Below are 17,599 nucleotides of genomic sequence, written 5' to 3' on the forward strand. Positions count from 1 at the left end.
ACCATTTTGACCATCCTTCGACCAAACAGTAATAAAACATGGCTGCTGCTGTCTTCATCTCTAACACCGACTCATGTCCTCCCTGTTTCTTGTCCACCATCCTAAACTACCACCCGAGAGTGACCACGACGGACGCTCTTGGACATATGTAACACCAAACGAAGAGCCACTTATTATATTAATATTATGACTATTAATAAGATAAATTAACACACATCTGAACAATGTCTTATGTATGGTTTTATACCGAGTTACGATTGGTTGGCTGATTGTTTACCGACGCACTCTGCAATATTAAAGCAGTACGGTATGTAAATAATCAAGTCTGGGCCAGACAGTCCAGTGATCAACATCATGAGCATCGATCTATGCATCTGGGATACGGATGAGACACACATACAAACAAACAACCAAGAACAAAATACAAGCGCACTGAAGCCTGCTACTACTGAACAATATTACAAAGTCGGTTAATTCACAAGGTTTGTTTACAGCAGTTTTGTTTCACGTGTAAGGAACGTGAAAGTGGTCAGCGTTTCTAGTTATGAATCGGTATCTATGGAAATGCATTGTTGATCACTGAAAATATGATCTCAAAATAAGCATCTCCGTTTACTGACTCATTCACTCTGTGTGAAGGTTCTACCTGTATCTGTCCAAAGCGGCGCTAATTAAAACTCACTCACATATATCATGTTTGGCAGATTTGGCTATGTTTTGTTTCTGTCACAAATATAGTTCATGTTACAATATAGAGACAGAGGAACACCCACTGTATGGATTATTCTTGTTCTCCAACCAAAAATATTGGATCAAATTAATCTTAGGCGATGCCAACTGTCAAAGTGTGTCGTCTGCTTCAGGTAATAGATTTACCCTAACACGCATGCGCAATGACCTGCCCTGAGGTCAGCTGCCACAGCTTTGCGTACATGTGATAACAAAATGTTCCATCACCTAACGCGGGGACACCATCGTTTGTGTTATCGCAACTTAGGGGCAGTCAAAGATCACATGTAGAACAGCCTGCCCACAGATTGAATGAAACCCGGGTATGTGAGAACGAGTTATGTCGAAAACCAAATTACTCTGTACCGTGGCTCTCGGTGCTTCTGCTTTGTCCGTAGTGCCCGGAGTTTTGACGGCTGTATCAGCTGATGAGGGAGAAAAGGGTACAACGAACGAAACGGAACGCTATCCTTTGGTCAACTGGGATTTTGATCATGTTGAGATTCCTTACGTTATCTGTTTGTGGATCTTACTGGCTAGTGTTGCCAAGATGGGTAAGTTTGAAAATGTTTTTTATTGTGTCACCATTTGTCGTACAAGCACTTGTCAGATGTTGTGATTGGCTGAATGTGCCATTACGTTTACCCTGTGCATCGACACAAGTTACGAACCCATTTGTTTCAAGTCAGTTAATTTATTAATACATGTTGGCGTTTAAAAAACACACCTGCTTACGTGTGTAGTTAACTTGTTCCAACTGAAGAAATGTCCTTGCTTTTTTGTAGGTGCTTAACAGTCACACGTTTATTTCTAAAATTAATTTCACCCAAGAAGAAAATGTTTTACAATGTCCATGATACCTAACTCCCCAACAGTCCAGGGCCTAGATTTTCGAAGCTCTCATATCGATAAAATAATCGTAAGTTAATGTTAATGTATGGCACTTACAACTATCTTAGCGCTAAGAGAGCGTCGAAAATCTGGGCCCAGAAATTATTTTCCTACTTACTTAAATCCTACTAAAAGCTAATTAGATGACTACTGAATATATTTCAGCAAAACCAATTTATTTGTATTCTGCCATAACTTCACTAATACTGGATTGTGATTGTTAATTGAAGACATTCAGAGGTATATAATCACACTAGGAACCAGTACAAATTTTCCAGTACAGTATGTATTTTTTGTAAATCTTGATGTGGTTGTGGTAGAGTGGAGAAAATCAAATGTTTGAAAATCAGAGGTATATAACGAAATTATAACAGCTAAATTAGATTTGAAACCAAACATGGTATGTTTATCTCCTAATAGTAATTTTCATGTCACTCATATGTACCATTACCTCTTATAATAAAAAGAGTGAAAATAATTTAGTGTACGAAGAACCATTGGGATTGAATATCAGTGCATGTGGCTGATGGTTTACAAGTTATACATTTAAATACATGTTACAAACATTTAGCAACATTTACTATGTAAGCATCCCAAAAGATACACATATGCATGACAATTTTGGTTTGGTAACTACTCAGCAATATTGAATATATCGCCCTCGGCAACAGCCGTTTAATTTACAAGGTGTCACATTGTGAATACCAGAGAGATACATAGTGGTCTTGATTTGTGTATTACACTACATCCACCACTTTTGTTATTCTCCAGTAAAGAATCAATCACCTGCAGCCCTTCATCCCCTGAATCAGTCCAACATCAGGCAATATGATAATCTGTATGGACAGATACATATACTGTGTATATCCCAGCAACCATATGTGACTCCATGCTGGATTAGAGCTAGCACTCGGTCAATACTGCTTATATTCCCTTCGTAGGAATAAATAAAATGTGTATGAATTATTACTTTGCAAAATGTAGAATTACTATGCTCGCTTTGATAATATGTATTTAAGGTATAGACAGTTTAAAAAACTTAAGTGTTTTGAAAAAAAATGTAACTATCTGTTTCATTTATTTTCCAATTTTACAAATTAACATTTCGCTCCGTTGCATGTTGGTTAGGTTCAGTGACCTTGGCTGCTCCCCAGGGCTCTTTTGCATGTTGGTTTGGCCCGTGACCTGGTTGGTCCCCAGGGCTCTGCTGCATGTTGGTTAGGCCCGTGACCTGGTTGGTCCCCAGGGCTCTGTTGCATGTTGATCAGGTCTCATGACCTGGTTGCTGGCATGTTGGTTAGGTCCCATGATCTGGTTGGTCCTCAGGGCTCTGTTGCATGTTCGGTAGGTCCCTTGATCTGGTTGGTCCCCATGGCTCTGTTGCATGTAGGTTAGGTCCCGTGATCTGGTTGGTCCCCAGGGCTCTGTTGCATGTTGGTTAGGGCCATGACCTGGTTGGTCCCCAGGGCTCTGTTGCATGTTGGGTAGGTCCCGTGATCTGGTTGGTCCCCAGGGTTCTGTTGCATGTTGGGTAGGTCCCGTGACCTGGTTCGTCCCCAGGGCTCTGTTGCATGTTGGTTAGGTCCCATAATCTGGTTGGTCCCCAGGGCTTTGTTGCATGTTGGGTAGGTCCCATAATCTGGTTGGTCCCCAGGGCTTTGTTGCATGTTGGGTAGGTCCCATGATCTGGTTGGTCCCCAGGGCTCTGTTGCATGTTGGTTAGGTCCCATAATCTGGTTGGTCCCCAGGGCTTTGTTGCATGTTGGGTAGGTCCCATGATCTGGTTGGTTGCATGTCATCATTCCCTGGTGGTGGAGTGTTGCTATGGTTATCAGTCACTGGCTTGCCTTGTTTCAGACTAAATTATGTACAAGAGGCAGTGACAAAGTTTTTAATTAGTTAAGCTTGTTATGATACATACAAACACACTGCTAGGTCAGAAAACGCAATATAAGCATACGATATACTGTATGATGCATAACACAATATGTATTGAACAACCATCTGGGATTGGAAAACAGCATATTATATAAATATGTTGAAATTATATTGATGTAGATGTCATTGCAGTTTGTTAGAAATAAAACTTTTATCATATTTATGTAGACATAAATTGGTTGGTGGGGTAGCCAAGTGGTTAAGTGTTTACTTGTCCCACCAAAGACACAAGTTCAATTCCTCAGATGCTAAAATGTGAGCTAAAAACAAACAAATTCAGAAATATATAAGGTATTCCTTAAATATTATATTTTTTAAATAATTATCACAGAACAAGCTGGCATGTGTCCTCATTTTTGGAGTAGTTTGTTAAATAATTAAGCCAATGTAAATGTCATGTACTCTAGAGATAGACTGTATTGTACCATATTGCAGGTGAGTGAGTTTAGTTTTACACCCCACTCTGCAATATTCCAGCTATATGGCAGCAGTCTGTAAATAATCAAGTCTGAACCAGACAATCTAGTGATCAATAGCATATATGTGTCAACCAAGTCAGCAAGCCTGACCACCTGATCCCACTAGTTGCTGCTTATGACAAGCATAAGCAGCAAGCATGGGTGTTTGAAGGCCTGTTCTATGTCGGACCTTCATGGAATTACAGGTTGAAACAGGTCTGGGGTTGGTGCCAAGAAGCCTGTTCCAGTCACCCAGAGTGTCCCAGTTGAATGGGTGGTATGACTTAGTGACCTGCTGATGCATATATCAACTGGACCAGTATAATCTAATGTTCCAATAACCTAATATATCTTTGAAATGTAATATCCTTCTTGACAGAACAGCCCAATAACCTGATAAGACAGGGGCAGTGGGGTGGCTTAATGGTTAAACATTCACTTGTCACATCAAAGGCCCGGGTTGATTCCCACTGGGTACGTTGTGTGAAGCTCATTTTTGGTGTCCAAAACTTGTTGGGTAGCCTAAGTGGTAAAAAGATCTTGTTTGTGATGCCAAAATCCAGGTTTGATTCCCCACATGGGTACAATGTGTGAAGCCTATTATTGGCGTCCCTTGCTGGGATATTGCTGGAATATTGCTAAAAGTGATGCACCAGCCCCTTCATATAAATTTGCATGCTCTCATATGACCATCATTATTCAGGTTGGAAACATATGGTGTTCTGTTTGTGTTTTATTTTATTATTATGAATAATCTAAGATGAACATTAATATGTAATTCTCGTATTCTAAACTTGAATTAATTTTGAATTTGTGAGGGTGTAAGAATTTAGATTATGTATTATATTATATGTTTACCATGATGCTTTATATAAGTTTGTGCATTGACATGCATCATTCGATGATAATTTCACAGTTGTGATGCCAGATATTCTTGCATATTTCAGTTGGACATGTCTGTTGTTTTGTTTATGCCACATTTCCCAGTAACAACAAGAGTGTGTCAAAATGCCAAGATATGTACAGTATATGTTTAGGTATTAGTAGTATGATTTAATTTTGAGCGGCAATATGGTAAGAAGTATTTCTGGAAAAAATATATATTTTATATCCCCCGAAGCAATGAATTTATGGAGTATATAGAAATGAAGTCTGTTCGTCTGTCTGTCCATGCATCATTCTTACTCTGTCCAAATCATAACTCCTAAACTATTCATGATAGCTTAACCAAACTTTGGACTCATGTCAAGCATGATCCCTAGATGTGTGTTTTGGGGGTCATACCTAGATATGAATTTTACTGTTTGCAGTTTCCATGGAAACATGACTTAGGCTGTGACTTATAATGACTGATGATGAGAATGTCATTTTGTCAGGAGCAGATCTTCCAAACGACTTTGAATCCTAGGTGTAATCCTTTTGGTGGTAACAGCAGTGTGTGAATTTTATTCCCACAGCAGTGTGTCATGACCACAACTTTGACTGAAATTGGTGGTTGTGCTCTTTTCTGAAGCAGAGCTTTAAAACCGTTCACAATGTCAGTGGAACAAGAGTGGATGGACAGATTGCCTAGGGAAAAGGGTACAACACCCGGACACCCTCAGATGCCTAGGGAGAAGGGTACAATACCCGGACACCCTCAGATGCCTAGGGAGAAGGGTACAACACCCGGACACCCTCAGATGCCCAGGAAAAGGGTACAACACCCGGACACCCTCAGATAACACTTGACACATAGGTGGTCTGGTGGTTTACTGGTGCCTTTTGGTAGGTTAGGATTTCTGAATAAAATATTTTTTTGCATTTCCATGGCAACAAGTTCTACCTTGATAGGAGTGTTCTTTTCCTATTAATAAAGTAAGAAAAAGTAGCAAAAATCCTACCAGAATCAAGAACATTTTACAGTCTAATTTGTTGTTCAGAAAAATCAGACGACATCAATTCTTAATTTATGCTCATCTGATTTTAAGGCTGCTTCAAAAAATCTTATTGTGAAAACTGCCTCTGTTTGACCACAATGATGGCAGATAATAACAACATTTTGATGCAGACTTTTGAATTTTCCACATGAGCAATTTCACAAGATAGATTTCAGCGATAAGGAATTTAGTGAAATAGCCTCTACTATTGTTGGTGAATTAACTACCACATATTCTTTTATGTAAAAAAGCTGTAAATAGTAAACCCTGCTCACAATCCAGTCACAATAATTTTTTGCCCTAACTTTTTACACATTTCACAATGAAATGATACTATATTTTTAGAAATATTTGAGAGGACCCAACAATTCAGTAAAACATGTCTCTGATTTTCAAAATAGTTGGTTTATTTCCTGATCATTATTAGGGTTTTTTATTCTTTTGAATGTTAAGGTTAATGCTTACTGACCTTATCAAGACGGCATCATGTTCATCGATCGATTTATGCATTTGTGAAACCTGAAACAATGCAGCCTCATATTTGTACCAACTTGAACCCAGTGAATATTAATAGTTTGAAGTTCAAAGAACACAGACATCTTTTGAGAAACAGGATGATGAGCAACTTTTCCGGACATGTGATGACACACAAACAGTGTTATTGAATGACTGTGTGAAGTTTTATGAAAATGAAATGATCTTATCAGATGCAGTATATGTTTGTTGAAATGATGCCCCACATTATCAATATCTAACCGCAAGCTGCATATGTAAATCCTTTCTCGAGCTGCAGGTGCAAGAAAGTTATTACCTAAGCTTGAAAATAGGTTACATTTCATTGAATGGAGCTCAGATATAATATCTCTCCGGTTTTAGGAAATACATCATGACCTACCTGTTGATTACCTGTATCTTTACTTATAGCTGGGATTTTTCTTAGCATGTTTACACAATGCATCAGTATCAGTGCCAAAGTCCAGACATGACATATAATTTTTTATCATGAAGTACCTTTCAAATATGTAGACAATGTTACAATATCAACAATGTAGTTGTCATTGGGTGAGCAATGCAGTCAGAATTCAGTCATCAGTGTTTCAGGGAGCAGGAAAATATTTTTATTACTGTTTTTATTAACTCTTTTGTCCTTTGCAGACAAAAACATGGCTATGACAGGGATTTATTTAGACCAGCATAGAAACTGATATTAGGTTTGCAGTAATGACAGTTGAATACTGGAGCTAACATTTCTCAGTGAATCTGTTGTAGGCATATCTAATGTACTGGCTCTTAGACAAATGTTAGAGAGCTTGAACCATGTGTGACTCTATTTCCTTGTGAAAACACCTGAATTTAGGAAAAATAAGTTTAAAAAAGTAAAAAGTCAAAGTTTTGAACAAAGTAAAACATTTTCTCAATTTGCTTCTAGTGTGATTCAGTGTTTTCTCTCAGTACCCTGTGACTGTGAGTTATCTGCCCTTCTTAACTGTTCTTACTACGAGGGTGAATATGGTTTTACACCACCTTTAGCAACATTCCAGCAATATTTCAGCAATATCACAGGGAAAGGGAAGGGACATAATAAATGGGATTCACACATTGTATCCATGTGGGGAATTGAACTGCATCTTCCATGTGACGAGCGAACACTTTAACCATTGGACTACCCCAAGCCCCTCTCTGTTATTAGACATTGGAAGACTGATAATAGGTTTCAAAACTAAATGTTATTGGTTAATATTTGATGAAATATGCCAACTTCAAAATCTGTATATTATTCAACCCTATTGTCTCCCTGTGTCTTTAATGAATTTATTTAAAAAAACATGGAAGATGACAATTAGTAAGCAGTGATTTCCTGATTTACAGTGGCATGTCAGCCAATAATCAGGCAATAAGGGTCAGTAATCATTTGAATCAGATGTATATGAAAGAGGTTGTAGAGGAAAGACAAGCAAATACTGATACTGCTATTGTATGTATGTCTCTCCAGAGAGTTTTCCATCCTCCTTCCAATGTACCCAGGGAGTTGTATGCCATCTGTCCTCTCTGCTTCTAGACACTTACCTGCCCTTCATCCTAATGCTTTAAGAGTTATGCACCCATAATAATTGTGATCTGTTCATCAAGAGTTAACTGCCCTTCCCCACTATGCTTTGAGAGTTATGTGCCCATGATAATGTGTATTACTGTTTGTACTTTTCTTCTAGGGTTCCACTTGTATGATCGCCTGTCCTCGCTGTTCCCTGAGAGTTGTCTGCTCATAACCTTGGGCATCTGTGTCGGGGTGACGCTCCATTACAGCCATGCAGCATCCACTTCACAGTATGTCCTCAATGCCAACACGTTCTTCCTCTTCATTCTGCCTCCAATAATATATGATGCTGGCTACCACATGCCTAACAGGGCATTCTTCAACAACCTTGGCACCATCCTTCTTTTGGCCATCGTCAACACACTATGGAACACTGTGGCAATTGGTGTTGCATTGTGGGGTTGTTCAGCTGCTGGATGGATCAAGCGGCCAATCAGTATGCTCCACTGCTTCGTATTCAGTGCACTGATCTCTGCAGTGGACCCTGTTGCAGTGCTGGCTGTGTTTGAGGAGATTCATGTCAATGAGATGCTGTACATCATCGTGTTTGGAGAGTCCCTTCTCAATGATGGAGTCACAGTGGTAGGTAGCCTTTTTATAAGATTTGATGACTTAGGCAGTAGGATCCTCTGGTGCTTAAACAGTTTAAAGTGTTTGCATGTCATACCAAGGACCCAAGTTCCATTCCTTAATGGGTACATTGATTTTCTTCACCATGATAATGCTGCTCAGTCATGCACTCACTTACCATGTACAATATCCTTATCTGAAATTTGACTTGTTTTCTGCCTTTATTTTAGTCAAACTGTTTCACTCACTCATAGGGTAGCCTAATGGTTGAATCAATCAGAAGGCCTCGGTTCAAAAGAATGACATGGGTACAATGTCTGAATGTCATTTTTGGTATCCTCCTGTGAGCTGGAATATTGCTAATTGCATCATAAAATACTCACTCACTCACTCACTCACTCACTCACTCACTCACTCACTCACTCACTCACTCACTCACTCACTCACTCACTCACTCACTCACTCACTCACTCACTCACTCACTCACTCACTCACTCACTCACTCACTCACTCACTCAGGATAATTTAAACCACTGCACATTCACTGATATTGACTACTGGCTGATGCTTATTTACCCACTATGGCAGTGAAGGATGATCTCTTTTGAAAGAGCTTCAACTCTTACTGGTATATGGAATATTGGGAGCCATAACCAATAATTTTCAGTATCCACTGAAAGCTTTGCACTGATAAATAGATGTTTGTTTAAATGGAGGTTTCATATTAAATACCTTATGATGTTCTTTGACACTAATGCCAGTATTATCAAAGTAAGAACTGATATATTGGTGTTTACTATTCTCGCTGTACTTTCAGATATTGGCTGAAAAAATTCATGCAAACAGTTCTTATCTCATGAATGTTTGTTGTTTTTAAATGAAGAGACTTCTAAAATCTGCATCTGTCATCTGCTTGATCCATCCATTGTATTACCACTCTTGAGTTTGATGAAAAACAAGGTCATCTGCCACTGACTTATAAGGCACTCCTGTTCTCGCAGCATAAGGAAGAAGTAACTTTATGAAGTGTAAGGAAGAGGAATCCTGTTGGAAAGGGCGGGAAAAGGTTAAGATCTGTCCAAGTTGGTAAAAACTTACCCAAATTCGTTGCATTGCAAAATCTGGATCATTTGTAGACTTGGGCCACTTCCCAGTTACTGGTCAGTGATGTAAACAACCGCTGAGTATTGCGCATCTGTGATCTTGGCAGAAAACATGTTTACCACAAGAATATGAAACTTGCAAGAATAGGAGACGGACCTGTATATGCTGAATCAGCTAAATGGCCTGTTCCAGAATACATCCAAGAGCTCATCATCCCCTATCAGCCAACCACGACATTACAATCTATGTCCACACAGTTACTGTCACTGTTACACGTTCTGATCATTCTGCAAAGCAGGACCTGTGTGGTGGAAGAAGCTTCCAGCCTACTTATGTGACAATACCAACATCACAAGTTTCACATCTGACCTGAAACCCTTCATGTTCAAGACTACGACTAAGTGCCTTTGAACAGTTTTCTGAATTAAGGCACTCTATAAATGCCTAACATATTGGTATTATTATCATTATTATATCCAAGGCTGCAGGCGCTTCATGGTAATTAAGCCTGCCTTTTAAAGCACAGGAAACCAATAAATAATTTATAATGGTCTTTGAAAAGCATGAATCTGAACAAGAATTAGATAGTTTGATTAGCTCATGTAAGTCTTTCAGGTTTACCTGTCTCTAATCCTATTTGAATTTGCAATATCACACACCAATTTTCATGTTTTGTAAGTCAAATGTTAAACAGATTAAGATTTGACTTTCAAAACATAAAATTGTTATGCATGCTGTGAATAAATAGGTATGTTCATCGCTAACTTCAAATACTGCTGATTAAATGAGGAACAGACATGAGCTGTAAAATAAAGGTGATCAGTGACCAAGAGGTATGCCTTACCCATCTGATTTAGACAACCATTGAAGAAACAGTATTCAGTAAAGTGGCAATGTATGTGTGGAAACAGATGGTAAGCAAATTGCTTGGTAAGACAATCAAATGTCTCAGAATAATCTGCAGTACTTTAATTTCTGATGTCATATTGAGACTGACCTGTATATTTTACCAGGAGTACAAATCTTTGTGTTGAAAATACAAAGATCATGTGGGTGTAGATTGCTGAATTACTGACAGATTATTACTATGAATACAAAGATCATGTGGGTGTAGATCACCTAATTACTGACAGGTTATTACTATGAATACAAAGATCATGTGGGTATAGACTGCTTAATTACTGACAGGTTATTACTATGAATACAAAGATCATGTGGGTGTAGACTGCTTAATTACTGACAGGTTATTACTATGAATACAAAGATCATGTGGGTGTAGATTGCTTAATTACTGACAGGTTATTACTATGAATACAAAGATCATGTGGGTGTAGATTGCTTAATTACTGACAGGTTATTACTATGAATACAAAGATCATGTGGGTGTAGACTGCTTAATTACTGACAGGTTATTACTATGAATACAAAGATCATGTGGGTGTAGACTGCTGAATTACTGACAGGTAAATGCTATGAGTGCAGAGGAACACATGAGGATGATAAGAAATCCTCTAGATCCTGTTATTATTGGCTGTTTAACTATTTTTAGTGATTTGAGTTGCCGTAGATACAATAATAACATTCTCTTTTTATCCCTTAGGGGATTCGTCCCATTCTGAATCTGTTTTCCTCAAAGCTTCATGTGAACCAGAGATTCTGAAATAGTATTTTCCAATCAACTGTTTATATCAGGGAGCATGTTTATCCTCTCTAACTAGAGTTGTTTATAGAAAACAGTCTCCTGCCTAAGAGCACATGCTATTCTGGGGGTGTTTGACTATGCTTGGTGGTGTCCAGTTCCCTAGGGCTCCCACTGGGGCTTGGTGACTATGGCAGTGTTTCAGTGAATCACTTGTAGGAAGACAGTGTTTTGACAATGCTGGGAATAATGTTGTCTCTGAAAGTAAGTACTTTGTGAACAGCAGATTCTAGGTTATTGAGAGGTTTGTGTTTCATGAGCTGACCGTTTCAAATATGATACAACATTCTTAAAAATCAGTGAAATATTGAACTATTATTTAGCTTTAAATGAATTATGTATGAATGTATTTTTCATGATCAGATGCCATGTATGAGTACCCCAGTCCAATTTATCATGTCTGAATGAAAGAAGTGCCTCACACCAAGGGAGAAAAGGAAACACATAACATGATGATTGTTGTTCTGTTATTTACAGTAGTTTTTAAAGGGGTAATAATTCTGATATTTTTTTACATCTCATTTAAGTCCCACAAAGACAAAAAATATTAGAACTCAATAAACTGTTTACCCTTAAAATCGAGTCATGTATAACTAGATTTACATAAACTGTATTTTGTGTGAAATAAAAATTTGTTTAAGGAACAAAAACTAAGTAAGAGACACAGGTAAATATGTTTTGTTTGGTATTATGTCTCATCATTTTTTAGAATGTTTAAATGTATTTTTTGGACATATATTTCTGAAATACAAGACTGCTGAGGATTGTTTTTTTAGAATCTGAACTGTAAAGTTGTGCAGTTGAACAGTCACTTCTTGAACTTGTATTTTAGAAATTCACACATTTTTAACTTTTTGGTTTTTAACACAAAAACTCATTTAGATGTACTTTTCATGCATGTCACTAGTTATAAACACAATGTACTGCGCACCTAATTATTGCACAAAGCAGAATCCGTGCTGCTGCATGGATGTTTATTGACACAGGTGAAAAAATGAAACACATGAGGACAGTGTCAGATAATTACAGCCACCAGTGTTTTATGAATTAGGCCTTTTATGATAAATCATGATGCTACTGTGAATTAGAAAAATATTTCATGATGATCAGTTGATCAAAGGTATGATCACAATACAAATATGTTGACAAGACTATTGTATTTTCAGTAATTGTCAGTGTGGATTTTATCACAGTGACATATGTAATTATTTCATATCAAATCAAGGCTGCCAAAGTATGTGTTATGAAAAAATATTGCTCAAGCAGAAAACAGATTAGTTCTATTTATCCAGTGCAAAATTAAGTTGCACTCCATTGGTCTGTGCAGATTTGTATTTTGGGAGCAAAACTTGAAATCTGTTCAGTATTTCTTTAGAAACATGGCACATAGACATGTTTGGTGGTGAACTGGTGCCTTTCGATAGGTTTGGATTATGGCTGTTTTTTTGCATTTCCATGGCAACAAATTTGATCTGGACTGAATTCGTGGTAGTGTTCTTGTCTGGAGACAATACAATACTCTCCTTCTACAGTTGGATTCTACCATTTACAGACCACTGCCATATAGATGGAATATTGCTGAGTGTGGCATAAAACTAAAATCCTTCGTTCACTGGTATGTACATGCTCAAACGTTTGACATAGTCATAAATAATTCACTTATCAATGAGGAGTATTTTGCCATTGTGGGGTAGATTGATGACTTTGCCATCTTCTTTGTGTGCAAAAGTGTGTTCCTTCTTCTGTCTGATCTTTGTGTCATATCCTTATCAAAATAGAGCAGCACTGTATCAGGGCAACAGATCAGATTTTAATGAAGAGTGCTTGTCTCTAATGCAAATATAGCGTTCTGCTTTTAGAAAACAAATGTTTGAGTGTTTTCTGGTCCCATATATTTAGAGGCTATTTTTAGTGTTTCCTTCAAACAACTCATTGTACCCATTTCCTTTCAAACATGCATATCAGCAACCCGTAATTGTCAGCACTTAAAGACCACCACCGGGATCATGTGGTCTGGCTTGCAGACTTGTTGACATGTATCCCAAATGTGGATATTGACTCTCTTGATGTTTAAGTCACTGGCTTGTCAGGTCAACTCTTGATTGTTTACAAATCACTTTCATTGAGATGTAGTGAAATCATTGTTGAGGGCGGAGTTAAATAACAACAACTGAAAAAGGTCATTTCAAGTTCGAATAGAGAGTGAGTGAGTGTGAGAGGGTGATACTATCGAGGCTGTATTAAGTAACCAGAACTGAATAATGTCCTTCAACCTTCAAATAGTAAGCGAATGAGGTTTTAGATGCCTTTCATCAATATTCCATCAATATCAAGGTCCAGGACTTTGGAAAGGGCTTCAGCCTTTGTACCCATGTGGGTAGTTGAACAGAGATCATCAGCATCATGTGTTAACCCTTTAATCACTATTTCACCCCACCACACCAACTTCCAAGAGGTTGTGTGAAAATACGAAGTCAGTAACTCTGTACCATAGCAAGGTCAGGTCTATAGGTGTCCTTCTTGTGTCACCGAAATGCAGTGTGTTTATCTGGTGTAGTGTTTTCACTATGTACCAGCATGGTGAACACCTCCTTGGTAGTGTTAAGTAAACTGGGCATGTCAGCGGAAAGCGTTTCATAAGTATTTTAAATTAGAACTGATAAAGATGTCAATTTGTGACGTCTTAGGGCTTGGTCAGAAAAGGAGGTACAACAAAATGCAAACCAAATCTTGGTAATTTCACTCGTGATAGTGATAAATCAGTGTCGATTTTGGCCTGTGGTTAATGCAACCTAGCTCATGTACTCTTTCAGGAATACATCATGCCTGATGTGGATAGCTCACCTGGACAAAAATGTTTCAGCTTTGGTTAGGACTGTGTTCAGTTGCCCACACCACATGTTGAGAGGAGCTATGTCTCGTTGTGCACAATTGTTGCCCTTTGTTTCAGTGGGAGTCTGTGGTCATGAATATGTGATGCCAGTGAGTTGGTATACTGAAGGTCAACTTTCATTCCCTTATTTATCATGTTGTGTTTCGACCTGTCTGAAGTGAAGTTGTCATGGTGTCCATCTGTCATCAATATTTTGCAACTTTTAGATCTCCCCTGACACTACAATTTCTGGTTTGTGATATTTTGCAAGAATGACACTAGTCATTGTTTCTGTAAGCAGTTCTCACAGATTTCCAGTCCTATATGGAACATGGCTACTGCAATGGGGTGTGCATAATAAAAATGTCATTTTTGCCAGTTACTCCGCTGTATCTGTTTGTATCGTTTTGAAATCTTGGTTTGTACCAACATGTTCATCAAATACCTTTGCGAACATTTAAAGTTTTCATTGTTACTACTTTTCACCTTCATTTGCCCTTGACTTTCTAGTGTTGCTTAGATGACCGCATCTCTGAAAGTAACTGGCCTATGAACTGAGTCTAATAATTTTTCATACAGTCTTATTGTACCTCTGACAACAATATTTTTAAAAATTCTTTATTTAGCCTCAATCTCTTTCAAACTGAAGCAGTAGGGTACCCTGGATACTTTTTGAATTATTCATGATACAGCCAGTTTGCAGAGTGCCCGATATACTTACATGGAGATTCATTACACAATTGTTCAGTAAGCATATACAAGTATGTCATGTCAAGACTCTGAACCCAAAGAATATTGATCCTAGGCTGGTGTAGTGAAAGACAGAGCCTTGCCCTTGTTTCAGAATCAGCAACAGTGTGATTCAGCCACACAGCATGAATAATGAAGGGCAATCTGAATATGTTGGAAAATATTTATTTCTTATGTTTCACATTTCAAGAATATATTGATTGATTATAAGAAATGTTTATGTCTACATGTAACTTGTGCAAAATAGTGCTTTCAAGTTTTCATGATTTTTTTTACCTTTCATCTTTTTCGTTATATTTAAGGTCCGCAGAATCTATAAAGCATCTTTTAGAAATAGGCTTTTTTCAGTAATGATTGTGTTGCTTGATTAGCACTGATTAATGCTAAATAACTGAAAATACTGAAAACAACAAGTGAACACATTTTAACTGAAAAGGAACCCCAGTGAAGGAGGAGATCTGGAACTTGTGAAACATCAAGACTTTCTTCATTTAGGGTTACAGAACTGTAACCTAATTTCATGAATAATCTTGATTAATCTGAATCACTGTAATTATCATGCTGTTTTGTGCATTACGTCTCACATGATGTCACGAAGCAGTACTTTTGATGTACACATATCTGACAAACACGTTCCAAATCTCTCCATTACATGTTACTACATACATGAAATGTAATTGTCCAGCACAGAGATAAATAACCCAAGATCACTAATGCCACTAACAGGAAATTATATTTTTACAAAACGTCAACTGAAGAAGATACCATTAGCAACAACATTTTCACATGTAATTGTGCATTTAAAATATGATTTGATCCATGAATCAAGGTCACATGAGAGTATAGTACTTCACTGAGTCAATGGAAAGAAAGCAGGTTCTGGGACTGTGAGGCAGACTTGTTTTTATGGTAAACCAATTCAATTATGTTAAAGCCCATAACAGTCCAGTTATAGAAGTCTACCCGTTGGATATTCCCACAGACAAAAAAGGTGCTCATTATAGGTCAACCTTCAACATGTTCAAGATTCAAACTACTCTCACAACTAATTGCCTTAGCCTGCTGTGCCACCAATGTTCTTGGTTCATCACAGTATGCAAAAAGTCACAGTGAGGTTTGGCAACTCTGACCTTCATGTCAAGGTCAGGGTAATGTCGGACCCAGGACCCAGTCAATCTTAGCAGAGTTTGGTGGTCATAGTGACACTTTGATGGTTTCAGCATGTCAACCTGCATGTTAAGTTTGTCAGTGAGATATCTCAAGAACCATTCACTGGATGTTCTTCAGATATAACACAAACCTTTATCTAAGAATGCGCAGGGTCCAGTCAATTTTGGCGACCTTCATGTAATTTTCAAGGTCACAGTGACAGCTACAAACCAAGATAATATGAGAGGTTGACTCGTCATGTTTTTGTTGACATTTAGCTTCATCTGAAGCCACGAATGACCTTCCCTTTCATTAATTTTCCAATTGACAATTTATGGTGGGGGAAGGAGTGGGGTTAGGTCACTTCAATGATTGTGATTGTTGTCATGGTAACCTGCGTGCTTAATCTCTATCACTTCCGCATTGTACATTGTCTTGTCAGCCACTCGCACTGTGACCTCTGTCACCTTCATTAATTACTGCATATGACAGTATTATTGGTCATGAACCGTGACTATGTCTCATCACATCAACTTTTCCAAGGAAGTGCTATTGTTTCTCCATCTGTCTATCGTTGAGTCTTTGCCTGTTGTGTTGTGGAGAACTGAATATATTCTCACATCCATATTGTCAAGCAGTCTACTTCTTCCGACTCTGTGTAGGATCATGACCCCTCGTATGATGTGTCCTGGGGTTGAGCAGGAACTCTGCTCACCTCGTCCATGTATACTTGTTCACCATGTCATTTGTAACCAAGTGTTTGTACACAACCTACCTGGATTCTCCACCAGTTGTCAATATATCTGAGGCCATCAGTAAACTATCTCGTGATTAAGATGAGCAATATACTGACAAAGATGAGGACAAAACATTGACAGAGGATAGGTTGAGTAAAAGCAACATAGTTTTTGGTCTTTAGAAATGCATGTAGAATGTCTGTGTATGACAAAATCCAGGATCACACTTGAGAATTCTTTATCATGAAAACATTCAGAATGTGGTGAGTAGTGAAGCAGTGTTAATCTTTAACACTGAATATATGAAAGTCAATTTTTCCTCGGTGAAAGAGTCTCTTGTGAAGATGAAACTTGTACTGGGATCAGAGCACTGCAAGACTGTGACATTATGTGCGTGGCAATAGTCATGGTCTCCTTTCATGTTGCAACCTTTGCTTAAGTTGTCCTTAACTTTCAGTCTTTAATGTTGCACTAAGGTTACCTTAGTGATGTATGCTCACCATAGTGCTTTGTGAAAGGAGGCCCTGGTGGTTTAAAGAGAGTCACCATTATACGTTCACACCTATATTACTGTATATTACTGGTCTCATAGATATGCCAAGGTTGTAACTTGACCCTTAAAATCTGCATCAAAATGGCATGTTCCATGTATAGAGCTGTCTCCTAAACACATTTTCTGATGAGATCG

General features: G+C 38.1%; 1 protein-coding gene across 1 annotated transcript in view; it reads left to right on the forward strand.

Moving 5' to 3' along the window:
* The first annotated feature begins 1,069 nt into the window (after positions 1-1,069).
* The window catches only part of LOC137257994 (probable Na(+)/H(+) antiporter nhx-9), an 83,820-nt gene continuing 67,290 nt past the window's right edge, over positions 1,070-17,599 (forward strand). The window contains exons 1-2 of the mRNA XM_067795521.1: positions 1,070-1,283; positions 8,146-8,612. Of these exons, the coding sequence (XP_067651622.1) occupies positions 1,070-1,283; positions 8,146-8,612 (681 nt within the window). The remainder of the gene's footprint in view (positions 1,284-8,145; positions 8,613-17,599) is intronic.

This window comes from Haliotis asinina, chromosome 12 (assembly GCF_037392515.1).
Source record: "Haliotis asinina isolate JCU_RB_2024 chromosome 12, JCU_Hal_asi_v2, whole genome shotgun sequence".
NCBI classification, from domain to species: domain Eukaryota; kingdom Metazoa; phylum Mollusca; class Gastropoda; order Lepetellida; family Haliotidae; genus Haliotis; species Haliotis asinina.